Source organism: Gobio gobio, assembly GCF_949357685.1.
Source record: "Gobio gobio genome assembly, chromosome: 14".
Taxonomy (NCBI): domain Eukaryota; kingdom Metazoa; phylum Chordata; class Actinopteri; order Cypriniformes; family Gobionidae; genus Gobio; species Gobio gobio.
Window position 1 is genome coordinate 32,242,704 of NC_137107.1, and position 16,122 is coordinate 32,258,825.

General features: G+C 38.7%; 1 protein-coding gene across 1 annotated transcript in view; it reads left to right on the top strand.

Annotated features, from left to right (window-relative positions):
- Positions 1 to 16,122, top strand: part of vav2 (vav 2 guanine nucleotide exchange factor) — a 208,909-nt gene that overhangs the window by 150,376 nt on the left and 42,411 nt on the right. The window contains exon 4 of the mRNA XM_079836018.1: positions 5,205 to 5,273. Coding sequence (XP_079692144.1) covers positions 5,205 to 5,273 — 69 coding nt within the window. The remainder of the gene's footprint in view (positions 1 to 5,204; positions 5,274 to 16,122) is intronic.

Consider the following 16,122-nt stretch of genomic DNA (forward strand, 5'->3'; position numbering starts at 1 on the left):
GCAGGGCTCGACAGTGAGAGCGTTTCACTCGTATTTGATGTGTACGAACTGTAAAATGTGTGCAAATAAAATATCTTAAATAGTATAAAATGTCTTATTTTAAGAGGTTTTCAATTTGGTTATGGAAAAACAGCGATAAAGCCTTTCGGATTTTTGTATTCGGTGCTGTGGAGTTCACTTGGGTGTTTATTTTCAAATTTAAACAATTTTACATTTTAATCTGACACAAAACATGTACTGTTGTTCGGTAACACTTTACAATAAGGCTCTATTAGTTAACATTGGTTAACATTAAGTAACAATAAAAATACTTCTAATACATTTCGTTAATCTTAGTTCATGTTAATTTCAACATTTACTAATACATTAAAATCAAAAGTTGTAAAATATCAATGGACTTGAGCTGACATGAACTTACAATGAACAGTTGTATTTGTATTAATAAACATTAACAAAGAATAATAACTACTGTAATAAATGTAGCTGTTGCTAATTAATAACATTTACTAATTTGACCTTATTGTAAAGTGTATTGTTCTTTTATAGTTCTTTTGCACTTTAATCTGTTTGAAATATTGCTATATATACGTTTTTGTGTGTTGTCATTGTTGAGTTATTTTTATTGTAAGAAAAAAAGTTATTAAGCCTGTTAGGAGGACAACACTTTTATTCTAACCTAATTCAATACGTGATAATACCACCATGATAAAAGCTTCAGCTATCATCGTGATATGAACATTTTATATGTCACTAATATATAAAAACGTTTAAAGAAGGACTATAAATAATGACATTATTATTAAAAAGATTGTAGCAGAAATATAAAAAAAAAAATAGTTTTTAAACTTTTTGTATTCTCCTTATAATGTCTCCTTATATTTTCTTATTAAGCTAAAACACATTATTTGAAACATTTGCATTGCACTATTTACATGGCAGAATTTGTGAGCGGACAGATATGCATCCCTGTGTGTGTAATAAGCAGAGTGTATGCACATTGTGCACTCACCTATCGGCGCATATTACTATCATGCTCTTTAAATAACACAAAAAAATCGTTTTCAGTTGCCTCAAAAAAGCAACGCGCCAACAATGCGCCTGAACCAGACTGTAAAAAAATATGGACATAGTGTCCGTGACGTCACCCATAGGATTCTGAAGAGCAATTTTGAAGCGTAAAGTAGGGTCGAGCTGGCCGTTGCTATCTTGGCAGCGCGCCACTCCCGGATAACAGAAAATGGGCAAAGAGGCGGGACGTGGGTGGAGCTGAGGTGATGTGATGACTAACAGACAGCAGATAAATGGCTATCCACCTGTCACTCAAAGTGGCCACGCCCTTAATTATGCAGAACTTTAAGGCTTTATATAATGTAAATGAATGAGTTATAAAAAAATTCACCCCCCTCACAGTTGTCATGAAGGGCAAAATTTGCCGTATAGACCAAAACCACAATTTGTAGCAGGCTGTAAACATGTTTTTTTTTCTGCTGTAAAGTTGGGCATTTTAACATGGGGCTCAATGAGATTCTGCTCCCTTCTGGAGAGCGAGCGAGCATTTAACAGTTATAGCAGAACTACAAAGGTGTACACAGGTCCGTAATTTAAAAAAAATTCCAGTCAGATCCATGCAGAATGTTATTTGAGTTTAAATGTCATTTGCAGACAGTTCAGATGAGCAAACAATGGGTTTTATTTAACTGTAATTTATTACATCTCAAAACACTCATACACGCTGGAAAAAACACAGAAACAATAACTAGAGAACCTGGTTTACATTTGCTTTGACAGGAGATGCAGGAAGCAGCGTTTAATTCACGTAATTAATTAGCATGACATTTGTGAGCAGGTTTAACCTTCTTTTATTATAAACGCATCTGAAGCAGATGAGGAGGAAGTCCTTTTGAACCAAGATGTTTAATTAGCGATTCATTTGATGAAGCCTTGTAAGCAGGCTAATTATTTTGCTATCAGCAATTATGCCATCATGCGATACAGCATCTTTGTGTTGTGAGTTCAGAATGGTTGTAGTCTCTCATCACAAAGCCTTGTTTTAATAAAATACTTCTTAGCGAAACATTTATACTTTCACCTCAAAGACGTAATGCATCCATTTGGAGGTTGTTTTCCTCATGACAATGACTGTGATGCATCATAATGACGAGAAAATGAATGTTGTGGATGCCATCTACAATTGAGCTTGTCATGGTGACATTTTAAAAGTCTTTTTTACCTTTGATTGCAAGTGAGTCCTTAGGTGGTCACAACCCCCACAGTTTCATGTCTATTTTTAGACATTTACGAATTGTATGTGCGTTGATTTGATGTATACACAGCCATATGGTCTATATCCGTCTATTGGGCTGACTGGCAGCAGCTTTAATGTTAAAGCTAATGGTGCTGTGTTCTGTTAGCTGTCAGAGAGCATCTCTCTCTCTCTCTCTCTCTCTCTCTCTCTCTCTCTCTCTCTCTCTCTCTCTCTCTCTCTCTCTCTCTCTCTCTCTCTCTCTCTCTCTCTCTCTCTCTCTCTCTCTCTCTCTCTCTCTGTCCATCAGAAAGGATAGCATCCTCGAGTGTTGGGAGGTGCGAGGTGAGGAATTGGTCACATTGTCAGAGCGTATGTGTGTTTGTTAGCCTGTTATTGTGTGGGTGAGGATGTCCGATGTCAGTATTGGTTAAGAAGGGGGGCTGTTTTTGCATCTGACCTCAAAATAAAAAAACAAGTGACAGTTTGCTTAGATAATGCGTTAAAGCCCTCTAGTAATATGACTCAAGGTCAGAGTCTTTCCTATAACTCTATATTTCTCTCCCGCTCTCTCTCCATCACTGCTGTTTGACAGCTCCGTAGAGACAGTAATACAGCGTAGTTATGATTGAAGAGATGGCCCTCTGTCAACATGAGGTTGAACTTTATTCTTACATTTTCTGAAGAAAATGTCAATGCTCTATGCCTGTGCATAACTATAACAATAACTATAACATAATGGTAACACTTTACAATAAGGTTTCATTAGCTAACTACTTTAGTTAATATGAACTAATAATGAACTGCACTTATACAGCATTTATTCTTATATCTTATATCTTAGTTCATGTTAATTTCAACATTATTAAAATAAAAGGTTGTATTTGTTAACATTAGTTAATGCACTGTGACCTAACATGAACAAACAATGAACAACTGGATTTTCATGAACATCAACAAAGATGAATAAATACTGTAACAAATGTATTGCTTATGTTAGTTGATACGTCAACTAATGTTAACAAATGAGACCTTATTGTAAAGTGTTACCAACATAATTGTCATGATGCAAGGGTGTTGTGGGTAATTTTTAGGGTATTGGTTGCTGAAGTGTTTTTAGCATAGACAGATTAATACATAGATAGTGTTTTCGGATGCTCTAGATATTTGAACAGCACCGCCAACTTGGAACAGTCAACAAGAAGACCTTAGTGAATGGAAGTATAGAACTTTATCAGCTAGTCATTAAATCATTGATTTAAACGATTTGGTCAAAAACGCTGGTTCTTTCATGAACAAAACAACTGACCATCCTTATGAGTGAGTCAACCGTTACCGTTTTAAAAGTATCTTTTTGGCACTGGTATCGTAGAAACCCAAACGATATCCAACCCTATTTCTGTCTAAAATGTAAGTTGCTTTATAGGTTGCGTCCTTGCCTGCTTATCAGGCTCACATAGCCTGACGTCGTCATATTCAATTCTAGTCAGAATATGAGTCTGATACTGCTCCGTTGGGCTGTGATTATGGGGCGTGTTTCAACCGAACCAGGAAAGACCTCAATTGGATAGACCTACAACCAATCAGAGCAACGGAGCGGCGCATAACGTTAGTTGTCAAATGTCAACAGAACTCAACTGCACTGTGTTGCCAAGTCCGCGGGTTGTTTTCCATGTCCGCAGGTTGAAGCGACCGCAATTATGTGATATACAGACCCAGGAATGCGAATTTTGGCAGGCAGCCCTGCCAAAATAACACATATTTTACCCCCCAAATGCCATTTTTTTTCCGGAGAACCCCCCAGGAAAGCTTTAGATAGTTTTGAGTAGCAATTGGGCGGGTTTTGTTGTAAAAACTTGGCAACCCTGTCTGCACGCACGCTGGAATAAGTAACGTTAGAAGAAGATGATGAGTGTAAACGATCTTTACCGGTGTTGTAAAAAAAGAATTTAAGGATACACAGAGTACTTACCAACATGATCATCGTTTCTGAGAGAAATAGTAGGTGAATGCATATACGAACAAGTTCAACCCAAGCGCCTTTGATGACGTAGATGATTACGTTACTGTTTATCATCGGTCCATCATTGTCTAAAGCTCGCCCTGACAATTTCATTGTTCCGAACAGTTTCTGTTTGGGCTAAATTACTCCTCTACGGATCAAGTCCAGACCGAACTGCCCGAGCTCAATTGTTGTGGGCGGGGCTACGTTCGGCTGGCATCCAGGCTAGCCATAACACACTGTTGCTCGTGTGATATTTTATGTAATTGTATATAATATATGGCTCTTTCCAAAGATGATGTGAAGAGCTCCGTAAAGCCATGATGTTTTGTATTGTATGGAAAGAATGCATAATTCAAATGTGTGAATCAGCTCTATTAAATGTTGTGACTTTGAGGCGTACCCTATACACGCTAAAACGAAAGTGACACGGCTTCAAAAATCACTTTATTTTTCATGCCTCATGTTTTTTGCATGCCGCATAGCACCTTTTGCTCCACATAATGTGCGAGATTAAGTGATTTGATGAGATCTCTAGAGGAAGAGCCATGTCATTAATCGAATAATTGATCGGTACTCCATTTGCAGCTTTCTAATTGGCTGGTGAATGTTCATGAGCCCTGGATTTAAAACCCCAGCAGGTCAGCTCTCTGAGGAATCTTACACGCAGTTATTGAGAAAGGGGCTGAGGTGTTTGCGTTTAGGTGTTCCTTTCAAACTGCAAGTGCAGTCTTTGTCATCCAGTCCTGCCATGGCCTTTTCACTGTTCCAACCGTATTCTGTCAGAAATCAGATAAGTGCCTTTGAAACATCTGTCATACTGTTGCAAATGTCAATCATGGAGTAGGTGTTCATGAATAAACCCACCTGTTGAATTATGGATGTTGAGGAGTGAATCATGCTATGTCCTGCTCTGTGTGTGCGTTGGTTAATGCTCTCTTCTCTCTCTCGCTCTCCCAGGCCCTTTCCATCAGAGGACACTGCACTGAATGAAGATGATGTGTACCGGAGCTTGGAGGAGTTGGCAGAGTAAGTGTTTTAAATCATAGAAAAATAATATTTGGTACTTATCATTAAACAAGGTGGGCTTTAACCCAAATGTTGTCTGTAAAAAGTTAATTGTCTACATAATATTTCTGACATTTTTACGGTTCATGGTTTATTTTCAGTAGGGCTGGGTATTCACATAAATTTCACGATTTGATTAAATTTTGATTCACAAGCTTGTGATTTGATTCTATTTTGATATAATTCGATTATTTTGGATATATATCAGGTACAGTACATGGCAAATTTTCTTGAGGAAAAATAAAATCTCTCAACTAATGCTATAAACTATTCATAGGAGTCAGTTGGTAATACATTACTATAATATTGAAGGTTAAAATTAACTGATTTGTATACAAAAACATAAATTACACTCAAGGAAGTTGTTATTTTATAATAATAAAGAAGTTATAATACTTACTTTACAATTACATAATTATATTTCTACTCCAATTCGTTTTTTTGAAATATAAATGGTGGCTGACAGCTTGACGGATTTATTCAAACATGCATTACATAAGGAATTGTATTTGTACTTTGAACAATTGTAGTACAATTGTACTTGATATTGTTCTCAGTAGTGTTCAACCAATTGCAGTTATTTGTGAATTCTAGATAAGGATTATGATAATTTTTAGTGATTTCTGTATTTTCATTTATATGTCATGTTGTATTGTACGTGTACTAATCCTTGAAATTAATTTGATAAAAAATTATATGAAATTTGTTTCATTTTTTCAAAAATCACAAATACAATATTTTCATGCAAATTAACTCTGCAAGCCATCTGATATACACCGATCAGGCATAACATTGTGACCACCTTCCTAATAATGTGTTGGTCGCCCTTTTTCTGCCAAAACAGCCCTGACACGTCGAGGCATGGGCTCCACTAGACCCCTGAAGGTGTGCTGTGGTATCTGACACCAAGAAGTTAGCAGTAGATCCTTTAAGCCCTGTAAGTTGCGAGGTGGGGCCTCCATGGATCGGACTTGTTTGTTCAGCACATCCCACGGATGCTCGATTGGATTGAGATCTGGGGAATTTGGAGGCGAAGCCAACACCTCAAACTTGTTGTTGTGCTCCTCAAACCATTCCTGAACCATTTTTTGGTGGCAGGGCGCATTATCCTGCTAAAAGAGGCCACAGCCACCATGGATTACCGTTTCCATGAAAGGACATGGTCTGCAACAATGCTTAGGTAGGTGGTAAGTGTCAAAGTAAAATCCACGTTGATGGCAGGACCCAAGATTTCCAGCAAAACATTGCCCAAAGCATCACACTGCCTCCGCCGGCTTGCTTTCTTCCCATAGTGCATCCTGGTGCCATGTGTTCCCCAGGTAAGCGACGCACATGCACCCGGCCATCCATGTGATGTAAAAGAAAATGTGATTCATCAGACCAGGCCACCTTCCATTGCTCCGTGGTCCAGTTCTGATGCTCACGTGCCACTGTTGATGCTTTCGGTGGTGGACAGGGGTCAGCATGGGCACCCTGACTGGTCTGCGGCTGCCCCATACTCAACAAATTGCGATGCACCGTGTATTCTGACACCTTTCTATCAGAACCATCATTAACTTCTTGAGTAATTTAAGCTACAGTAGCTCGTCTGTTTGATCGGACCACACAGGCCAGCCTTCGCTCCCCATGTATATCGATGAGCCTTGGCCGGCCATTACCCTGTTCCTTCCTTGGACCACTTTTGATAGATACTGACCACTGCAGAGCGGGAACACCCCACAAGAGCTGCAGCTTCAGTTTATGTATAGTGTGATCTGCCACGGAAGCCAGCAAATGTGTGCACAGGCAAAATAAAATGCAAAGAGCAGGATCCGAAAAAATAGAGCAGAGTTTTTAAACATTTATGATGAGCCCTCATGTTTTGCTTGTATATAGAGCTGTAATACTTCTAAGTTCTGAAACATCACTGTTCTTCCACCGACTACCTTTAGCAACTGTCTTGATAACTTTGGGTATGTAAAATCTTTGGAGTGACTCCCATGAGCGCAGAATTGTGACTAATGTTGCTCTAGAGTGAAGTAGAAGTTGCATTCCGATATGACTGTTCAGACTGAGGTCACATTGCAAAACATCTGACAGTCTGTCTGTCAGATTTAGGACCACATATGGAAGTGGCCCAAATCGGAATTGAAAAGTTCAGATTTCATTGGTTTGTGCCGTTCACTGTTATGACAAAAACAGATCTGAGTCAAATTGCAAAAAATCGGATTTGGGCCACATTGGGCCAAGCCCAACCCCTGAAAAACAACCCTACCCCATAATCCCCCCTCCACCAAACTTAACACTTGGCACAATGCAGTCAGGCAAGTACCGTTCTCCTGGCAACCGCCAAACCCAGACTCGTCCATCGGATTGCCAGACAGAGAAGTGTGATTTGTCACTCCAGAGAACACGTCTCCACTGCTCTAGAGTCCAGTGGCGGAGTGCTTTACACCACTGCATCCAACGCTTTGCATTGCACTTGGTGATGTAAGGCTTGGATGCAGCTGCTCGGCCATAGAAACCCATTCCAGGAAGCTCTCTACACACTGTTCTTGAGCCAATCTGAAGGCTACATGAAGTTTGAAGGCCTGTAGCTATTGACTCTGCAGAAAGTTGGCGAGTTCTACGCACTGTGCGCTACAGCTTATACTGATACTCTGTGATTTTACGTGGCCTACCACTTTGTGGCTGAGTTGCTGTTGTTCCCAATTGCTTCCACCTTGTTATAATACCATTAACAGTTGACTGTGGAATATTTAGTAGTGTGGAAATTTCACGAATGGACGGTCCGGTACCAAGGTACCATGCTTGAATTCAGCTCCTGAGAGCGACCCATTCTTTCACAAATGTTTGTAGAATCAGTCTGCATGCCTAGATGCTTGATTTTATACACCTGTGGCCATGGAAGTGATTGGAATACCTGAATTCAATTATTTGTAGGGGTGTCCATATGCAATATAGTGTATATTATTAAATAAGTTACAAGTTGTATTTTGGGTACCTTATAGTAGAAAACCAAAAAATGTGTTACAAACCCTGGTCCTGAGATTTCTATGCATGTGCATAATGAATGCTTTCGTTTTCCAAGCTCTTGTGCGCCAACTTGAGGAAGACCGCTTTGTGTTTCATAGGAAGTTTATTATGCCACTTTCAAGAAAAGGTTGAAGGTAGCAATAGTCATGTTTAAATATCCTGCTCCCAACTTCATTCAAGTAGCATTTCAGGCATGAAATTCTCTGACCTCAGCCAGACAATACCATATGGACCATTTCTTTTGTCGTTGCCATTTTGGAAATTGAAAAAAAGTCAGTTTTTCTCAGTCTTAGGGCATTTTCACACCTGAAAGTCCGCACCAAGGTCCGAACCGAAGTTCATGTTTTGATATTCGGTTAGTTTTGGTTTGGTTTCACATTGCAATTATGCGAGCGCACTAAAGAACTTTACATGACACACTCCTGTCGTCATTTATCTATGTGGGCTGCATCTGGACATTTGATTGGTTTGTAAACGGACGTGCGTCTGACGTCAGCGTCTTTGAAAAGAATGAATGAACGGACGCATATCGTTGCCACTATTGAACTATGCTATTGAACATTGCGCATTGCTTGAATATTTTCTTTTCGTTACGTTTAAAAGTGAACATTTCAAGCTATATATACACATATTTCTCATGTTTGTGAGACAAGTAGCCTGCTGAGTTTGGGTTTATTTGAGACGTGCTCCAGCTTCATGTGCAAAGCATGTGATCGCTCCAGCGATTATTGTCTGCTATAGACTATTTGCTTCTTATTTATTAAATCCAGGCAATTATCTGATTAAACGTTGATTAAAATTAAGATATAATTTATACAAAACGAAATTCACATTAAAAAAGGCTTCTAAGCAAAATCATACAAAATTTTGTTCAAAATAATTTCTGACCTTCTGTCTTCTGACATATTGCGCATCTTTTCACTTTTCATAATCAACGTAGCCGAGATGAAATTTTAAAATAACATTAAAATATTTAAACATGAACAGGAACTTCCTGCAACTTTCCTGTCTGAAAGTCCGAAACATACAGAAAATGCTTTCACACTAGAAACTAACCGAACCTTTGTTCAGTTTGATCCGGACCGAGACCTCTTTTTGTCGGATCAAATTTCGTCTGTTTGGTCCGGACCGTGGTACGGGGGAGGTTTCACACCTGTAATTTTGATTCGGACCAAACTGAAAAGTCCGAAAATTCGTACCAAACAAGGTAGGTGTGAAAGGGCCCTTAGAGTTGGGTGTTCTAGTGCTCTGTACAGTGGTCATTTTCAATTGGGAAGTGGCAGAATTCCAAGTTCTGATTTTTATGGAATGCAGCATTAATTAGTAGCATTTAAATGTATTTGGAATGGAATGTAGTTTTATCTATCTATTTATTCACATAGTCACATCTACAGTGTCCGGCTGGTGCAGTCACCCTTGCACAAATAGGTGGGCGTTAAACGCTCTTCTTGATACCATGGCAATGTCATGCCCGGAGTATGGCAGGCTGGCAGTGTGGGCGTTAAGAAGAGTGAGGGAGAATGAGGGAGGGGGTTGTGTGGTGACAGGCACGATTCTTAGCTGATTAATTGTGAATAATTAGGTAGCAGGGCAGATAGGTGTCATTCATCTGCAGAGGACGCCTTGACAAAGACGTGTTAGTGCAGACTGCATACATTACACTTCTCACAATGCCTGTAAGAAACTTCTGTGGAGCTGTAAATGGAGATGAGCCTCTGTCACAGCTCAAATGGTCTCAATTTAATAGCAGCCAAAAAAAAACCTAGCTTGTGGACATGCTTTTTTGAGCCAATATGAAGTGAGGGTCGACAATGTTTAATTCAGAGCAAACAAAAACAAGGCACTTATTGCACTTTTAATAACTCTTTTTAATGTCAACCACATCCTGCTCTATATGCTCTTTCATTCACCCATGTTTCTTTATTGTTCTAACATATAACGCCAAACAGTCCTGCCAACTGAAAGCTGCATGGATATATTTACATACAGAGGAAAAATAAAGTTACAATCACTACGACACGCTACAAAATCATCAGATTGCCCACTCCTATCCTGTGCCATGCATTATTTTTTTACAACCTTGTTTTGATGGAGGGTTTTTATAGGGCATTAGAAAGAGACATGGTGGTTGGAGAGGGACAAGATATGACACAGGCTAGGCCTAGGCGATATGGGCAAAAAATTATCTTGATAAAAAAAAATTCATATCAGTCTATATCGATAATTATTTCGATAAAAGTCAAATATTTATTTCTTTCAAATTTAAAGGCAGATTTTTGCTCCTAAGTGAAAGTTGTAGAAACCAGACTGTTACTTTTTTAAGGTTTTAAACTACTCTTTATTGTCAGAACATGACAAACACTTCCTAATTTTGAATTCCGTAATTTTTCCTTAAGAAAATAAATATCTTAATAGAAAAAAATTTGTCTTAGTTTCTGCATTTGCTAACGGGTGATATTGTTTCTAGTCATGAAACCGGTTTGTGTTGCCTGACTTTGGCATATATCTGCAGCACAGTTTGCAATGCAAGCTGCAATGTTAATAATATTACATGTTTTGTCTCTTAGAAATGCACATTTGACAGTGAGTTGACGGTAGCTTGAGTTAGGAGGATGCAGATGTAAATTTATGTTCATTAACAAAAACATGGACACCTGTAAAAATTGTTACGAGACCGATCAGAGTAAACGGATCTGCTCTAGTGAGCTCGCACTGTGCTGGCGTTTGGACTTTGACCCGAGCGGATAAATGGTCATATTTATCCGGATATGGATATAAGGTTGATTTAAGGTTCGTCGCCGCTTCATCAATTTTTTCCTTCTCGTGTCGAGTTTTCTTTGCCAGTAGAGCATCTACTTTGACGTGCAAGTTAAAAGCTGCACACTGACTGGCTGTTGTCGCTTTTATTGCTGTGTGATTGGGTGTTTAATCCATATCGAGTAAAAATGTCCAGAGTTTATCATCGTTATCGATTCGATATGATGTTGTTTATTGGCCCAGCCCTAACACAGGCTGAATTTAAACCTGGGAACCAAAGAGATTTGCTATAACATGTATCTTGCTGTAAATGTATGTGGTGCCTCTCAGTGGACAGGACTGCTTTGTTTTTTATACATGAGAGCAACAAAGAAACATGCAAAATGATGGTACCGTCTGCTCTATTTCAGAGCTCAACAATAAGGTTTGCACCAAGTTTTGGGCCAGTTAGGCTGCGATTCCCCTGAAAATCTTACATTTCATCGATCTTGTACATCTGTACTAAAATATTTGCTTTTCTTTGACTTGATTTTACAGTGTTATGGCAAAGTTTGCTGATTTGTCACCATGATAATGTTATCTAGATGAGGTTTTATTGATTATTGAAAAATGACTTGACATTCAAGTGACAGTCTTGAAAGCACCAATTCAGTAATTCCATTTCCAAAACAATAAGGCATAAATAAACGCATTATCAACAAATGTAGGAATTCCATTAACTAGCCAAAAACTCTCTCACACTGGCCCCGGGGCATTAGGCCGTCTTTACTGTCTATGTGAGGCCATATGTGAGCCATTGACATTTCCACTGTGTGCGGCCTCCTGCACTGATCCGTATCGACTTAAGACGCTGCCTGATATGGCCTCAAGTGATTGCTGACCTCTTTCAAAGTTCTTGATATCCCTGTGCCATGTGACCCCACTTTACATGCAGATTCATGTTAAAACACATCTCAGTGCCAAATTTAATAGAGGTTAAACCCACAGCCAGAGCACTCTCCCTGCACTGCCTGTGATAGAACAGTGAATCTGAGCAAATTAATGAAACTACCCATCCATGCGGACCCATGACCTTTCACAGCCATAAATATGGTTCAATTCCAGCACAACACTGCCGTCTGATTAATGGAAAGGTCCCTGATATGATGCGCTGGGACACCGTTTAACAAGCACTTTCATCAGGCTGCTCGGAGCTCTCATAATTGGACTGTGATATCATTGTCTGCTTTAATGGAAATATGCATGAAACGGTTTTCTGCAGTGCTACTGAACCTACAAAATCATGTAGCTTCAATAGGTTTATTCATATAAGCCCTGTGTCTGTTTCTGTTAGATTGGAGATGTTTCTCAATCTCAACATTGTGCCATATGTGGGGCCAAACAGAGTGGAAATGAGAGGACTGCTGATTGTCTTCTATAATATTGTCATGTGTTTCAGCTATTGAAGTAAAGAGTGTGCTTCTTTTGAAAAGATAAAAAGTAGAAAGTGCTAATTAAGGTGCTTTTGTGAAAGGTTAATGATGTTGAATAAGCTCTTTCTTAGGGTTTACTCTTAAATGTTAGATATGACTGTGATCCTCCTCTTCAAAAGAGTATTAAAAAAAAGAGACCGCATTCATTCATACTGCTTAAGGCCAGCAGTTTTAAATGAAACCGTGAGGAATGTAAGTACAGTACTGTCAGGGCTGTTTTTTTTTAATTAAAACTCAGTATTTTGTGAACACCGGGACTGACATAGTGCAGTTGTCTGAAGGATTATGCCTAGCAGTCTCTGGATTCAAATTTTAAACATTAAAAAAGATTTATATTGATGCATGTTTTTACTTTTTTTTCTGCACGTTGCACATGATGGGCCGTTTTGTTTCTGAAATTATGTAAGGGTGGTTCAGAAGGGGAGCTCCATCACAAACTATTGTGTTTATTTTATACACACCTCTGTATTTTGACATGTTAACGGGTCCTGAGCCAGCGACTGTTGTCTTGAGCGCTGTTAGGGTTAGTGTATTCAGGCATGCACTGATCCGAACTGACTACTGTTTGAATTGAGTGGTTTAAATATGGCCGGGTTGTTTAATCTGCATTTTTATAATCTGTGAGTTCATATCCAATCCAGCCCTACTGGATTTCCCAGCATTACCGTCACTTTCTACCATATTTAATGTGTTCATCCCAAAACTGACAAAGCATGAAATTGTTCAATTTTCGCAAGCAGATTGTGTCTCTTTTTCCATCAAATAGCAATCAGATGTTTGGATGTACATCATGTCAGCAATGATTTACTTCATCCTAACTGGTTGCTACTGTGTTACATTCTCTCCTGAGGCATTGTGGGTAGTGGAGCCTCAGGCCAAAGCACTCTGAGCCTTCAGGAGGGACAAACTACTGCCATTGGCACCTGTCTCTCCTGGTACCTCAGATTGAACTCTTAGCCAGCGACCTTTTCAGTCAAGATGATGGACGGGTTTGGACTAACATTCAGTAGAATCCTCAAATAATGTATAGAACATCTCAACCAAGTAATTTAAAGGGTTACTTCAGCGATTTAGAATTTAAGCTTTGTATCAGTAGAAACCCGGTAGTTTAATTGAATTATTGTACTTTCCCCCCTCATGTCCCCCTGAGACTATAGAATTATGCATTTTATTTCTGGAAAAAATCCTCCGATGTCGCAAATATCGTCATTTTGCGTCATCGGAGGATTTTTTGGCCAGAGGCTATTGACTGCAGCCAGTAGAAGGAGCTGTTCCGCATGTTTTCAACCTGCCCAAAGGGGTGGGATCTCACTCACAGAATGTAAATGGGCACGGCTGCTCGGATCGGGCATTAATAACGGAGCAGTGCAGAGCAAAGTGAGTGTTTTAACTTTTCAATAAATTCCTATGAAAGTTAAGCTTCCATAGGCATCTGAAAACGTTCCAGAGTGGACACGCGTCGTGAATGACAGCCGCTCTTACCTCAGGTCGGCTCAGCTCTTCGCTCTCGTGATGAATGAAATCTGACTCCTGCTGCGTTTGTGTCGTGACATTCGTTCGGCACACTCACACTTTATTGAGAAGACACGTTCAGTTTTTAATTGTAGTGTCTATTCTCTAACTGAACGAAATAATTTTATTACTATGAAAATCAAAACAACGGTGGGGCATGGTGGGCAAGTGATATCCAGTGGCCGTGGCTTTGGGAGTGGCCTCATTGGGAAGCAACTGTGCATTCTGGGAGTTGTTGTCTTTCATCCACATGAGACAAAAATAAATGTTCTGTCTTTTCTCAGTCTAGAAGACACCAAATTCAAAAATTGATTTCACATTTCTACTACATAAATGACCCAGTTTAAATAAACATTAATCTTCCCAGCGCTGAAGTACCCCTTTAATGCTCCAAGAATCTACATGTATCCATCAACATGTCACATTACTGTTTATTCAGCCTTCACAAACCATTCTATAGGTAGCATACGACAAAGATTTAATTAAAAAGTTTCTTTACAAAGAAAAAAAATGGCTGTTTGATTTTACAAATTTTTTAGGGCAAGTGGTTACACAAAATTATAATTATAATAAATAATTTTATAATAATTTAAAACATTGGTCCCACTTTATATTATGTGGTCTTAACTACTATGTACTTGCATCAAAAAGTACAATGTTATTGTGTTCATATTGTATTGCAAAACACTTTTGCTGATATTGAGGTGGGATACGGGTAATATTAGGGACAGGTGTGGTGTTATGGGTAAGTTTAAGGGTAGGGTTAAGTGTAAGGGTAGTATCAACAGTGTAATTATAAATGTAACTACAGAAATCAATTACAGATGTAATTACATGCAGGTAATTTTTAAAATGTAAGTACATTGTAAAAACATGCATGTACACAATAAGTGCATTGTATCAAATTATTAATTTAAATGTTAGTACGTAGTAGTTAAAGCCACCTAATATATAAAGTGAGTCCAAAACATTTTATTTGACCTCAGCCAATGTTTTTTTAGTTATTTCACCTCAATTATATTAAGTAGACTCATATATATTTACGTCTTTGGTTTTGAGTAAATGGAAAAGACATGTTAGTGTTTGACTTTAATTTTATTACATTTATTTCGTTCATCTAAAAGACTTTCTGCAGCCAACACAGTGCAAGTAGGTAGTTATTTGTTACTGCACTAACATTAGCACAGCTATTGCTCATTGGGTGAAGCTACATATAATATAGTCCTAACAACACATGCAGCCACCCACCATTAGTTCTACTCTTCAGCACTGTGGTAACCACAAACATTTCAACATAACTGAAACAATGTAAATGCCATAACTTAACATTAAACATTACCAGGCATTTCCCTCAACTCAAAAACACATGAAGAATTTAGTTTTGAATACATTAAAACAAAGGACAAAAGTGGGTGTCATTGCCCAATCTGTTTTGTAATTTTTGTGAACTATGGAATTTTAAGTAAATATTGTGTAAAATAAGTGATAATTTAATCAATTTATTGAATTATACTCTCTGCTAATCTGAATGTAGTTTCGTTTACTATTATTAAACTGTTATATATCACTATCATATTAGCCACCCTGCTGTTGAAATGTAGTGCAGCCAATGAAAAACCCAGCTGAGTCAATCACTATGTCTTGCCACTATGCCTGTTGTGACTTTACACCATGTTGGTCTCTTCTAGTACACAGGGTCAGTGTGGCTGGGAACGTGTGACAGGCATGAAGCAACAGCATGTGGTCCTCTTTTCTTGCCATGCCCCGAGTCCATATGTAGCATGTTCTGCCAGTGATCTCAACTGTTTCCCTTATCATCCCTCTTAGTACTTCATCTTGAGTTACTGTGATCAGTTCACAGTATGACACTGTGCGGTGAAGTTAACCTTTATTGACATACTCTTATGAGTTTGGGATGGATCCTTTGCTCTGCTCTAAACATGGTTTTCCCTTTCTGGGTTTGTGGTTGGCTAAGTGAAGGAAACATTCAAGAACGCTGTAACACAAGTGAAATCCGCACTTTTGAGTGGCCATGATGACTTAGACAGCATGAA